Source organism: Psittacula echo (genome assembly GCF_963264785.1).
Source record: "Psittacula echo genome assembly, chromosome: 2".
NCBI lineage: Eukaryota > Metazoa > Chordata > Aves > Psittaciformes > Psittacidae > Psittacula > Psittacula echo.
In genome coordinates this window covers 103968793-103983945 of record NC_137737.1, presented here as the reverse complement: position 1 = coordinate 103983945, position 15153 = coordinate 103968793, and the positions used below count along the sequence as shown (strand labels likewise).

The following is a 15153-nucleotide window of genomic DNA, read 5'->3' as shown; positions in this document are numbered from 1 at the left end:
TTATTTAGCCACGCAGGTCTCTTGGCCCTCTTCCTTGACTTCCTACATGTCGGGATGCTCTGCTCTTGAGCTCGGAATAAGCAATCCTTGAATGCCAACCAACTATCTTGGGCCCCTTTACCTTCAAGCAGCCTTGCCCATGGGATTTCCCCTAGCAATTGCTTGAAAAGGCCAAAGTTTGCCCTGCTAAAGTCCAGGGTTGCAATTCTACTTGCTATTCTACTGGTCCTACCACACAAGATCCTGAATTCCACTATCTCGTGGTCGCTGCAACCAAGGCAGCCCTCAAACGTTGCTGCTTCAACCAGACCCTCCTTGTTAGTGAGGATGAGATCCAACAGTGCTCTTCTCCTGGTTGGCTCATCCACCATTTGCATCAGAAAGTTATCATCCATACACTGGAGGAACCTCCTGTACTGTGGCTGGGTTGCTGTGTAGTCCTTCCAGCAAATATCAGAGAAGTTAAAATCCCCCATGACAACCACGGCCTGTGACTGTGAGGCCGCTCTCAGCTGCCTGTAGAAGGCCTCGTCAACTTCCTCACCCTGATCTGGTGGCCTGTAACAGATGCCCACAACAGTATCACCCCTGCCAGCCTGCCCCTTAATTCTCACCCACAGACTCTCAACTCGCTCGTCATCTGTCCCTGGATAGAACTCAGTACATTGCAGCTGCTCTCGCACATAAAGAGCAACCCCACCACCCCGCCTGGCTGGCCTGTCTTTCCTGAAAAGGACATAGCCCTCCATGACTATATTCCAGTCATGTGAGCTGTCCCACCACGTCTCTGTAATTGCCACCAGATCATAATCTCCTGACTTAACACAGGTCTCTAACTCCTCCTGCTTATTTCCCATGCTGCACGCATTGGTGTACAGGCATTTCAAGGAGGGAGCTGAGCTCACCGATTCCACCCTAGGATTATAGGAGGCCTCCCAGTCTTCATCAATTCTAGAGTGCTGCCCCACTGGGGCAAGCCTAGGTACAACCCCATCCCCCTTCGGATCTAGTTTAAAGCTCTTCAAATGAGCCCTGCTAATTCATGCCCCAGCATCCTTTTGCCTCTCTGAGATAAACCTTTCCCACGTGCCATCATCCGGACTGGAGCCTTATAAAACCAGCCGTTATCAAAGAACCCAAAGCCCTGCCTGAAGCACCAGTCTCGTAGCCAATTGTTTACGGACTGAATTTTCCCAATTTTCTTTTGCTAAGAAAGAAGAATGTTACTAAACCATACTGATTCATTATAATTACATCTAACATGGTGTAGACTGTTTTTTCAAACTAAAATAATTTTTAAAAGTTAAAAACATTTTACCAAAATCTTTTTCTCTCCTCATATTGACTATGGAGATTAAATTCTAAATTTTATTCCACAAAAAAGTTGCAGTGTTTTGTTAATTACTCAAAACTGCTTTATAATTGTTCAGTCTGCAAGTGAAGCCATGTTTTAAAGACAAAAACTAAAAAAAAAAAAAAATAATTCTTGCCATTTATTCTATAATAAGCATATGAAAGCTAGTTTTTATTTATTTTAAACTGTATATAATTTTAGAGAAGTAAGTAGAAATTTTCATAACTTCTCTGAAAATTACATAATAATATAATTCAAGGTAATTTGTTTTTTTCAGTTAACATCTTCCAGACACGATAATTACTTTTGTAACAAGTGTTTAGCATAAAATGTGCACATAAAATCACACAGAAAAGAATGTTCACCTATAGATAACCCAATCCTATTTGAGAGATTAAAGATTTTCTTTACATTGAAACAATGGTAAACTAGATTGACATAATGCTTTTTTATAATTTTTATTTTGCATACTTCTGAATATAGAATCATAGATTCATAGAATAGTTAGAGTTCGAAAGGACCTTCAGATCACCTAGTTCCAAACCCCCTGCCATGGGCAGGGACACCTCACACTTAACCATGTCACCAAAGGCTTTGTCCAACCTGGCCTTGAATACCGCCAGGGATGGAACATTCACAACTTCCCTGGGCAACCCATTCCAGTGCCTCACCACCCTCACAGTAAAGAACTTTCTCCTTATATCCAATCTAAACTTGCCCTGTTTAAGTTTTAACCCTTTACCCTTTGTCCTGTCACTACAGTCCCTAACGAATAGTCCATCCCCAGCATCCTTGTAGGCCCCCTTCAGATACTGGAAGGCTGCTATGAGGACTCCGTGCAGCCTTCTCTTCTCCAGGCTGAACAGCCCCAACTTTCTCAGCCTGTCTTCATATGAGAGGTGCTCCAGTCCCCTGATCATCCTCGTGGCCCTCCTCTGGACTTGTTCCAACAGTTCCATGTCCTTTTTATGTTGAGGACACCAGAACTGTACACAATGCTCCAAGTGAGGTCTCCCGAGAGCAGAGTGGAGGGGCAGGATCACCTCCTTCGACCTGCTGGTCACACTCCTTTTGATGCAGCCTATTACTTATTTTCTTAAAAACACCAAAGAAAGACTCGTATCAGTGCTTACTAGAATTTACAATATAAGAATATTATAGTTAATAAATATATAAATAATACTATATTGATTAAAATTCAAAATATAGATTTTTTTTTGAAGGATGGGGAATTTAGTATCACAATACCTACAAGAACACAATTAAATTAGCACGCATAATTGTGTGATTAATAAGCAAGAAGAAATTGTCCTAGTTATAAGGATCTTATTTTCTAAATAAGTAAAATGTGTACAGAATGTGATTATGTAGGATGTGTGGGTTTTGGTCTTGCATTTTAAAGAATGATAAATCTATAACTCTTAATTTGGAGGTATCCAAAGTAAGTCTTTTAAAAGGTGGTTGAGTAAGCAGTGCTGGCGCTGTTTTCTGAAAGTTATGGAGCTGATTAGGGTCACTCAGTGTGTGCATTTAAAAGTCAGTGTCTCTTTTGCAAATATCAATCCAAACTGATTACGCAACAATTAGATATGAAGTTTATTAACTGGGAATTAAATGTATGTTTCCTGAGACTTGGCCTCTGTAATCCCCAAATCTCATCTGACTACTGGCAACTGCAAGGTATAACTAAATAGGTTATTAGAGTGCTGCTTCGATGACTGAGGATCTGCAGTTTTCAGATTTATGAATCATAACACACCTAAGGCAAACCAATGTGAAGATTTGCTCATAGCTGATGTGGCTTATTGCTATAGTAAATGCCAGGCTTAGGGGTGTAGCTTATACTTAGCATGATAATGCTTGTGATTTAGCTTTGTCCCTTACTGTATAGCTGTATGTAGTGTTCTCCCTCAGGTTATTTCAGGGTTTTTATGGCTTCCTTATAATTATGTTGCAGTTGCCTTGGGTACAAAAGGAAAGATTAATACTAAAACAGAAATATGCTCAGGTGGATTAAACCTGACTTTTCACCAGATCATACAAAATAGAAATTTCATAATAATTCTTATGGAAAACTGTAAAATAGCAAATTAAAAATGTGCTCTCTTATTGAGTAGTGTTTCTTTAAAGACTGATTTAGGTGAACTGAACTACTGATACTATCACTACATCTATACTGACACAAGGATGAAAAATATGTATTACCACAGCTAATATAAACACAAATGTATTTTCTCTTGGCTATTGTACCTGTTAAAAAAAATCAACATTTCTAACAATTCAGACATAAATCAGAACAAAAAGTTTAGTTTTGATCTATTAGTTCTGTATATTTAGTGTTTAAAATTAGTTCTGTATATTTAGTGCTTATAATTAGTTCTAATGCTGATTGGTTTATTTATTTTTTAAAATCACATATGAAATCAATATTGCCATTTCATCCATTTAGCATGAGTTCTGTGCATCAGTATGGAGCCAAACTAGTAGCCTCAATGTGCAATGTGCGTGTCCCTTAAGCTTTTCCATTTTTCCATTCATACCTCAGTGACATGGTTTAGAGGTAATGGTTGGACTTGATCTTGAAGGTCTTTTCCAACGTACTTGATTCTATGATTCTATGATTGCATTATTTCATCTGTAAAAGAAGCATAAGATCTGGTTTTCTAGATGTTCAGTTGGTGACTAATTACAGATTTAATCTCTGCTTCTGTGATAAATGTAGGGGATCTCCCTCCCCCTTTCTTCCCCCCCCCCCCCCCCATCATTATTTAATAAGAAATGGATAAGCTTTAAAAAAATTTGCACTTGATTTAGATATCAGTGAAATTTGTTTGGGGCTTGTATTCAAATCTGCAGTTCCTGCAATGCAGCTAAATCTTTGTTTGTTTAGAGGTTAAACTTTCCTGCTCATAACTGTTGGAAAGACTAGAAATTAATATTCCCATAAAGCCATCTAAATGCTGAAATATTTAACCTTTAGAAAGATTCCGTGTTTTTCTTGGCTTTAAGCAACTGTGAGATGTAAAAGGAATACGATATAAATCTTTCATAGTGTCTTGATTTTTATTGTACCTTTAGGCGAACCTGCCCACTAGATTTCATATTTTTCACTTATTAGCAGGTATTTAGCTTTCGAAATGAAGCATGTTAAGAATATGTTAGGAGAGACAGTGGTGTCAAAATGCATTTACAATTGAGTAAAGGAAATTATTAACAGTAATTAAAAAGTTATGTCAATGGCAATCTTGGCTGAAATATATATTTACTGTCAGCAAGCTAATTTGTCTTTCACTTTAAAATATATCATATACTAAAGAAAAATAATAAGAGTGGAGTGCAATTGTTGCCTCTAAGATGACAATTTTATGTTCACTGCTGTATAATTTACAGCTCAATTTGTATTATAGAAATATCAGAATGTTATGAAATTTCATGAAAGCCACTTTAAAGGTCAAAAACATATTATCAAACTGCTTATGTAAATATTGTTGAAATATACAAAACCCAAAATGCTACAAACTAGCGGCTTTTGAATTTAATACATAAAGCACGAAACAGGGAGACGCCAGGGGCAAAAAAAGTGAAAGAGTGATGCTGATGCTGCAATAATAAAGTCACAAGGCATCTGTTAGTAGATGGATCATTAGATGTGTCCCTGGTAGCTACTGAAAAAAAAGGAGAAAAATGTTGCCTAATATATTTGTCAAAAAGTTTAGAAAAAAAAAGTTAGATTTTTCCAATTTTTTTTTAGACATGCATAGCTCCAAAGAAAAATAAGAATTGCAGAAAGTCTACCCTTAAAATCACCTTATGCTTCTAAGTAGTTCTAAGTAGTACTGCAATGTCTATAGTTTTCTGCAAATACAATTTCTGATTGACTATTTTATTCTAACCAAGTGATCTTAATATTAAATCATGCCTCCAGCTGACTTAGGTTAATAGTGATTTTAAAAATTCTTCTATGAAAAGAAGGGTTTTCAAGAATGGCAGTCCTATATCATACAGTTTATGGAGGACACTTTTGAGACTACCTAGGGAACCTCGTGCTTAATTTTATCTGTATCAGCTTTTGCTTTTCCAAATGTTTCTGCAGCATTTAGTTGTCATTTCAAAATTCTATAAGGATTGTAAACCTTAGACATATGAATGCATATAATCACATATACTTAAGATTCATAGAATCATAGAAGAGTTAGGGTTAGAAAAGGACCTTAAAATCATCTAGTTCCAACCCCCCTGCCATGGACAGGGACACCTCACATTAAACCATGTCACCCAAGGCTTTGTCCAACCTGGCCTTGAACACCGCCAGGGATGGAGCATTCACAACTTCCCTGGGCAACCCATTCCAGTGCCTCACCACCTTCACAGTAAAGAATTTCTTCCTTATATCCAATCTAAACTTCCCCTGTTTAAGTTTTAACCCTTTACCCCTTGTCCTGTCACTACAGTCCCTGATGAATAGTCCCTCCCCAGCATCCTTGTAGGCCCCCTTCAGATACTGGAAGGCTGCTATGAGGTAGCCACACAGCAAAAATAAACATAAAATCAGATGAGAATAATTGACTGTGGAATAACACTTTTCAACATACTGTTGAATAATGTTTACAGCCATAGTGATGCCTGTTGTTATCTAGGAGTATCATTAAGTCAGCGGATGTCCAGATGCTACAGTATAGTATTAATCATTTTCTAGGAGGATGATTCACACTCCATCATTTTCCACAGATGGGTGCAACTATCATATTGCAATTATCACATTGCTGGTTCCATATTTTGTGTGTCAGCAATGATGTTTCTCTACCAAAACTGTATTTGAACAAGAGGAGCCTTGAGTTAGTTTCTCCCAGTTCTTTTGGCTGCCAATGCAGTTTAGTACTAGATTGCAAAGCTGAAAGAAACTTTAGGGATTAAAATTAAAAAAAATAATTACATTGCTAGCACTGACTGATCCAATAAATTCCAGCCCTAGCAGTTGTTATTAGATGTAATTCAGAAACCTCAAGTACAGTACTTTGCACTATATAGGAAAGTGAGGTCTTGCATAGAGATATTTTCCATCCATGAACTAAGACAATTTTATTTTACATATTGCTTAACAATTCAATGTTCTCCAATCTATGATTTAGCAGAGATTGAGCATATACTTTAATTCAGGCGCTTTCCAAACCATAGTTTTTAAATTCTATTCAGGTTCTTTATGAATGTGCTTTTATCACTTGGGCAATTAAGAGTTCAGGAAAAGGTCTTTTTTTTTTTTTCTATTTCATGACTGTGAGACTGTAATAATCAGACTGAACCACTCCTAAAATTTATGCTTAGTGGACAGAATAGGATATAGAATTAGAGATGAAGACATTAATTCAGAATGGTTTCAGAAAGAGATTCTTTAATGCCTAAAAAGCTTATGGTTTAAAAGCTGTTTCAGGATCGCCTAGGTTTTGAATCTAACTGCATAAATTGCCTGTTATTTCCTTGGGTCTTTGACATATAGATTAATGAGTACTTGCACCACTGGGACAAATATGAGGAAACTTTAACGCTGCTGAAACTCTAGTTTTCCTGTGTTACAGTTCTTGTCTTGCTGATTGTCACCATGAGGCGACGGAAAAAGGAGCCCCTCATTTTTGATGAAGAGAGAGATATCAGAGAGAACATTGTCAGGTATGATGATGAGGGCGGTGGAGAAGAAGACACCGAGGCTTTTGACATGGCTGCCTTGAGAAACCTCAACATCATCCGAGACACCAAGACCAGAAGGGATGTGACACCCGAGATTCAGTTCTTGAGCAGACCAACTTTTAAAAGCATTCCAGATAATGTCATTTTTAGGGAATTTATCTGGGAAAGACTAAAAGAAGCTGACATGGACCCCTGCGCACCACCTTACGACTCTCTGCAGACATATGCATTTGAGGGGAATGGCTCGGTGGCAGAGTCTCTCAGTTCTTTAGATTCGATCAGCTCAAACTCTGACCAGAACTACGATTACCTCAGTGACTGGGGCCCTCGCTTCAAAAGGCTTGCGGATATGTATGGGACTGGACCAGAATGCTTATACTCATAGCCTTGGAACCTATCTCTGAAAATGCACTGAAGAATAATAAAACAGAAAACTTAACCTTACAGACTGAAGAAAAGTTGTAAATATTTCTCCATTTTTAACCTTTTAGGTTTTTTTGCCTTGGTGGAACATATCTTCATTAGAGTTGTCCTAGGGACTGCACTGACCACACAAAATATGAGCATTTAGTGGCATTTTTGATAAAATGAAATGCTCAGCCGTGTTCAAATAGATAGCAACCCTGAGATACCTGCAGAGGCAGCTCACTTTCAGGAGTGTATTATGCACTGTGACCTCAATGAGCCAATGATACTCTGTAAATGCCTTCGCAGTATTGCTGTATCTAGCACGCAGTGTCTCTGATAGGAGATAAGTGTAAGAAGAAACAAATTTACAAATACAATATATAATTCAATGCAACATCACAGTATATAGTATTTATGGATACGAGGGGGTTTTTTGAAGTAATTTTCTTTACAGTGTTGCATGCAGCTTACTAGGATGAAAGCAGAAGAGCAGACATTAAAACAAACAGAAATCCAGTAGGTCATCTTTTTGTTTCTCCCTGTTTGTTCTCAGAGATATTCAATCAGAAGTTTCTGTCATTTTCTGAGCAGCTTTATGGAAAATTACTCTTTGTACTAAGAATTTCCACAATGTTTGTCATCAACTTACCAAAGTAGTTTGCAAACCACATAAAATGAGAAATATGGAGGAGTATTCTTATGGTTGAAAAGTTTAGTGATGCCTATGTAGGTATAGAAAAGATGTTGCTATCTATTTGCTATTTTTTATTATCTCTTCTGATTTGTACAGGAGAACTTATCCTTTTTTATTATTATTTGACATAAAGCATTATATTTATTTTGGAGCTCCAATTTTCACTAAATTCAGGTCCATTTTACTGCCTCATGGTGTTAGACTCATCAGAACATGCTGATTTTTCTCCAGTCTCAGATAAATGTAGGAAATGAAGCATGGAAATGAAGAAATTACAGTAAAGCAATTTTGCCCATCATTCATCTCTCAGAAAGGAGAGCAGCTCCAAGGACATGCAGTTGTTCTTCTGAGCCATTGAAAAGTCTGGGACATTTAAATAAAATATTTGTACATTAATTTTTTTTAAAGAAGACTACAGAGGTAGCTGGGAGTGTCTTTAATACAAGATTTAGTTTTCAAAGTTAAACATGCTACATGCTTCAAAGACTGTAAACACCTTGCATTTTTCTTTCCCCATCTCTTTTGCTTTTTGTGATTCAGAAATCACGGTAAAAGACTCTTCAATTTCTTTTATATGTTAAGCAATGAAATGCTATTAACTCCAGAATGCATCTTTAGATCCTGCTACACATAAGTATTCTTCCCCGAAGGTAGCTCACTACACATAATTTCTACGCTGGTTCAGGAGTGCCAAAACAAAAGGACAGCTGCTGTTGGTTAAAATGCTGTACGATTTTGAAGTAGGATTTCTTAGAGTAATGCAACTTTTTTATGATTCTGACAATATTTATACTTCACCCTTCATGATTTATTACTAGATAATAAGTCATATATTCAAGTAAAATAGTGGTTTTAAGTATTATTTCAGATGGATTCGGTTTAGATAATCTGTAGATGAGTTCTTAAGTTAGTCTGCTCCTGCAAACATTTTTGCTTGTTCGTAACTTGGAATGACTTGACTTGCCTGCAGTTGCTGAGAGGCATACAGAATTGCTTGCAGGACTGTGTTTGTGAATAGAAGGTACTCCATAGAGGATGATGCTCACTCTGAAAGTACTTCTTTCTGAAATGAAGGATCCTTGTACTGAAATCCTAATGGATGGTTGACACCAGGCTGGGAGTTGGGAAATTATCATTAAGGCTTTGTAATTTTTGCAGCACAGCATTATCAATTAACTATGTGAAAGTGGCCTTCAGCTCCATCAGAGAAAACAAAATATTTTTTAACATCTGCAGCAGATTTAATTTGAGTTAAATTTTAGTAGACAATCATTGTTTCATAATTCAGTAGATTTACTTCTAGTTGTATTAAATATATATATATAAGTATATATATATATGACAGATTTTGTAATGGAACTGAAAGATATCGCCTATGACTTTTAGTCATACATGTAAGATTTTCAATTAAAAAAATAAATAAATAAAAAAAAGACCATGTGTATGCAGTTTAATGAGAGCAAGATATGCTGCAGGAGTTAAGCAGGTATTAAATCAGCAAGGTGCTGAGAGAACAGTTTTTTATTAATCTCCTTGTTGTTTGTCGGAAGATAATTCATGCATCTGGATTAAGATGTCAAAAATGCTGATTTAAGCTTATAACACTCAAAGGAGATTTAAATGTGGTTTAGAATAAACAGCACAATTCCCTTGCACTTCTGCCTTGTATATCTGTCAAAAACCCAAAAAGCTCCCATGTTAAGAAACTGTGTTAAGGTTTTTTGGGGGGATGTGTTTTCATGGAAAGGAATAAGCTTTACTCTAATGCCACAAAAGCTCTTGCATATATATGGTGTTTGTTACACAGTTCTAAAATAATCAAGTAAATTTGTTATTTCTTTATATATGCTTACATACTGATTATATTATTGTGGTAAGAAAGAAGGGAAACAATCTCTTGCACTCACTGACAGCTGTTACTGTAATATATACTTATGATATGCATAAGGCAAGTACTATACAACACTTCATAAATTATCATGAGTATAGGTTTTCACAGTTGATAATCTGATTCAAAGTCTTTCTTTGAGTGTTTTTTATATTGCATAGTCTGATGTCATAAAGTACATTTTACTGACTAAATAGAGGAAAATATGAGACATATTTTCTCTGTTCTAGAAATGTTATGAAATTACATAAGCAAATTAATTAGAAAGGCCTTTTAAAAAGACTTTTTATTTTATTTATATATTTAACTTTCTGAAGAGCTCCAGTGTCTAACTAGAGGCCCCAAGTACTCCTTAAAAAGTATGTTAAACCTTGCAGCCACTCCCATCTTATAAAGCAATGCCAATACCTCTTTCCTTCCACCATGTGACAGTTGAAGAGGTTTATTTTAAATTCAGATTTCCAAGAACCTTGAAAGGCATATAGTTTTATGAGTGCTACTAAAAAATCCATGTAAATTTGACCCATCTGAAGAAGATTTAGGGCAAGAATCCTTATTCTGCTTTGATCACTGTAAAATCTACTGAATTCAACAGGGTTGAACATTGGACATTTTGTCTTATTTGACTTACATATTTTATTTGAAAGAATAAACTTATTGTAGTTTGTTAAGCTATATCCCCACTAAGATATAATACAGGTCTTTCTAACTCTACTAATTCTGATGCCTGGGTTAACTCAGTCACTGCAGGACTCATGAAACTAATTGCACTATCTGAAACCTCTCCTTCTCCTCTAGAATGAAAAAGAGAAGGGCGGGTGGAGGGGGAGGGAATGCTTCTTTCTTTTTTTCTTTATATCATACAAGAGTACTTGTCCATAAAAATAAGATGCTGCCGTTTTGTATATCCTAATATACTCTCATCCAAAATCTCTAAACAAAAAAACCCCAGGAAATATTTTGCTATTGAGTGACAGTACCTGAAGGGTAAATAGGATAAAATAACTGTGAAAAGACCACCCCCCTCCACACAAAGAAAATAACAAGTAAAAAAGAAAGATGAAGGCAATTACCTATATAAAATCTCATATTAAATTATTGGTTGCAGCCAATCGTGTGCCTGATTTTATTTTTATATATGTAGAATTTCTGTCTACTTCAAAATATATGTATATATCGTTTGAGATGATACTTCATTAGTGATAGATGGGGTCAAGTGTGTTTTTACTGATCTTGGACTTGCACAAGTGAATTGCAAAAGATAGAAATGTAATTTTATTCATCTGACAGAAACAGGAAAGTCTACAAGATAACCAGAGGTCTGCAAGTTGTAGTCTTAACTATGGTTTCATCGAGTTTTCCATACATATATGTATATATATATTTATATCTAAGTTTTCTGAATACGTCTTAAGATATATTTACATCCCAGTATCATTTTTTCCACACCAAGATTCTTCCTTTGCTCAGTATAAAGGCAGCTACAGAAGTATTATATTGTTCACAAAAAAGTTTTTTATAGATATCTACCCATAGTTTTGTTCTTCTAACTAAGAGAAACACAGCACATAGCAGGAATAATTTATTTCTTAGATAAAGGAAATGGAAAAATATATCCATATATGGATGCTATACTTTGCTTTGTGATTATAGTTTATCATTTCTCACAAAAGAGAAAAAAATCTTTCAAGGTGGTACATAAATCTGTGAAACCTTAGAATTTCAGACAGAAATATACTGGTTGAAAAAACTTTTTTTATCCAGGTATTATATGACACAAGTTTGTCATGGAATCTTTCTGGTTTTAATAAAAAATAAAAAAATAAAAAAAAACAAACCAGAAAACGGCATAAGATTTTTTTTGGAAATCAGGGCAAAATCTGACTTGAAGCCACAGTGATATATCATAGAATCATAGAATAGTTAGGGCAGGGACACATATACATGCTTCAGCTCTTATCTCATATGTGAACATGTATTTCCTAAAATTGTATGTATATCTCAACATTCCATCCACCTACCATTTATTTTAAAATACTATATATAACTAGAGAATATTATAAAAAAAAAAAAATCCTGCTATCAAAAACTTTGTTTATCCTTATTAATGTCTGATGTAGAAAAGTATGGTTCATACTCAGGCAAAACCTCTAAGAAAGATTGGCATTTAATATTTTGTTGGTTAACTAAAGTCATAAACCTATTGTGCATCATAACAGCCACCTGAATGCTAAACCAGGAGTAGAAAAAAAGTCAGTTATTGTAAATTCTCCTTCTACTCCCCATCATCTCTGCCAAAGTCAGAATTTCTTTTCATTATACCTCGAAGCAAACTCTTGTGTCTAAGTTAGACATAGTAGGGAATTAGATCTTAGCTTCCTCCTCAGAAAGGCTTTAAATCTGTTTACTAGGTTATTCCTGTATGAGATTGTCTTGACTCCTTCTAAGCTAAGTTACCAGAGACGTGTGATGTTGTTTGGTTTTTGTTTTTGGTTTTTGGTTTTGGTTTTGGGTTTTTTTTGTCTGTTTGTGTTTTGTGGGGTTTTTTTATTATTTTATTTATCATTAAAACTGCTGTTCTTGGTTAAAAGTATACATTTGTATGACTCGACTTTTTTCATTGGATTTCTTTTTTTTTATTTCCTTTTGTTAAAAGCATACTAGCCAGGTATAGCCTGACTTCAGTTTTGACTTCAAACCCACCTTCATTTGTTATAATAGAACAAAAGAAAGTCCTGAGATCTTCCTTCTCTTTGATGTCAAGAAGACATGGATAGAAAAACTAAACATCAGGAGACTGCAGTGAAACTCATCTGTCACTTTCTCTAAACGCAAGCTCACAGATAGTTAACACTACAGTTAAACTGCCATGAACACCATTTAAATCATGATATGGGTCTAATCTTGCAACTTCAGAATATACTGTCATTTTGTGTCACCACTATCAGCAACTTTTATATGTTTAGCAAAATTAAATTTTAGAATTATCAAGGTCTGTTGCCTGTAGTTCAGTTTCATCATTATTATTGATACCATGTTCTTGGTGCACAGAAAAAGAGGGAAAAGTTACAAAAGTAAACCAGCACAAATAAAAAAATCTCCCTATGTGCACTGATTGTTATTGCAGTGTTTTAATTATTACTCTGCCTTACTTCTCCCTAATACATTGATAGATTTTCCTCTCATCAATTAGGGTAAGTGTGATATCCATCCAGACATTAAACCATTCAAGTTTGACAAGAATGGTCAGGCTGAATTTTAATGTCCCTATATTTCCTTAATGATCCAAACATCCTTTATTATTATCCCACAGTTGAAATTATATAGAGAAAGAAGTGTTTGCTGATGAACCTAAAACACGTTGATCATATTGAAGTGCTTGGAAAATCTCCCTACGGCTTTCAAGAGGTGTCAATATTTATATATTGTTGGGGGAGACTGATAAATGACCACTTACAGCATCAAGATAAGAGATTGTTGCTTTGAGCTGGATACCCTTTCTTTTTACTTTGGTCTTCTACTAACTTTCCCTTTCTAGAGGCTACAGTTTGCATCTTGTAACGGTAATGCAAGTAGCTTGATAGAAAGTCTTTAATGGCAAAAACTAGTTACTATCAACATAGTACAAATAACCTCACTGTAACAAGCCATACCCTTGTTCTCCAAGATAATTTCTGTGCACATGATAAATGCAGTGTTACAAAAGGTTTATACTTGATGAAGTATTAATGCTGAAATACTGACTGGAGACAAAGAAATCCCCAAAATCAGCAACAATAACAAAAAAAGCACAACCACCCCCCCAAAAAAAAAAATCCCAACAAAACCCCAATACACTTTCTCCCTAAAATTAAGAACATATAGAATTTTTGAGCTATGAAAATCAAATATTATAACTTTCTTCAGACTGTGTGACAATCTGTAGCTTTACTTCTATGACTGTAAGTGCAATCCAAATGAGTTATAATATTCTTGTTTTGGAATCTCTTCTGTTGCTTTTGCTTGAGGTTTTATTATCATAGGAAGGGGCTGGAGCAACAGCATGACAGAGAGATTATCAAGCTTTTCCTGGGTTTTTTGTTACTGTTTTTTATACATGACCTAATGATGTGAAAAATAACAGTTTACCAGATGCTACTGGAATACAGTTTCCTCTGAGCTATACAATATCTTCCAACAGTCTACAGTACATGGCCTCATTTCATCTTCTTATTAAAAAAAACCCAAGCAAACAAAACCCCAAAGAACACCCAAAAATGCCAACCAAAAAAAAAAAAAAAAAAAAAACCAACCAAAAAAACCCCAAAAAACCCCAACCAATCAACCAAACAAAACAAGCAAAAAACCCCACCCCAACTATTAACATGAGAGATTAAATATCTAAGTGATAAGCTTAATAATAAATTTGTTGTTCCTAGTTCATGTGTGATGAACACATGAATGGAGCTCTCATAGGGCATACAACCTGCTGAGCAGTTACTGTTTCTGGCTGGACGTTTATTCATAACTTTTTCCTCCTTCACTTTCTAGTAAAGTTTGACTGTGACATATGGAAAACAACTACAGCAATGAAAAAGTGAGGTATATTTACCTCCAAGGGCACTGAATATTCAAGCAGTGTAAAAACCAATTTCTTTAAAAGAGCTTAAGGAAAGTTCAACATTTTGTCTCCCTCTTTATTTTCTTCTCTCCCCTTCCCTTCCCTTCCATCCTCTGCCCCCTCAAAGACAATATATGACACTAAAGCTTTTGCTGCTTTTGGTACACATTCACTAACTTTTATAGTAGTCACATGTCAAAGATGAATGGAGAACAAGCCAGTGTCAAAGTCAAGGCTTGGGAATTAGGAAAAAGGTTTAATAGTTTTCTTCTCCTTATATAACCTTGACAAACTAGCTTTGAGGTAGAACTACGATTTACCTTTTCAGTGTAAATTATAACAAAGAAAGAAAATAATATGAAAAATTGATACTAATCATGAATAATAGGTTAATATAATACTTATGACTTCTGTTACTGTGACTTAGCACAGGTCAATATACACTGTTGGGACTCAAAGATTAGTGCAGACCATGTTTGCTCATGCACAAAAACACTTTCATAAAGGGATTTTAATTCAAATAGCTA

At 35.5% G+C, this 15153-nt stretch overlaps 1 protein-coding gene across 1 annotated transcript in view; it reads left to right on the top strand.

Moving 5' to 3' along the window:
• Window positions 1–7421, top strand: part of LOC308218203 (cadherin-7) — a gene marked incomplete at its 3' end in the record, with an annotated part of 82289 nt that extends 74868 nt beyond the window's left edge. Inside the window, exon 11 of the mRNA XM_080611961.1 lies at window positions 6928–7421. Within this exon, the coding sequence (XP_080468087.1) occupies window positions 6928–7421 (494 nt within the window). The remainder of the gene's footprint in view (window positions 1–6927) is intronic.
• Between the last annotated feature and the right edge of the window lie 7732 nt (window positions 7422–15153).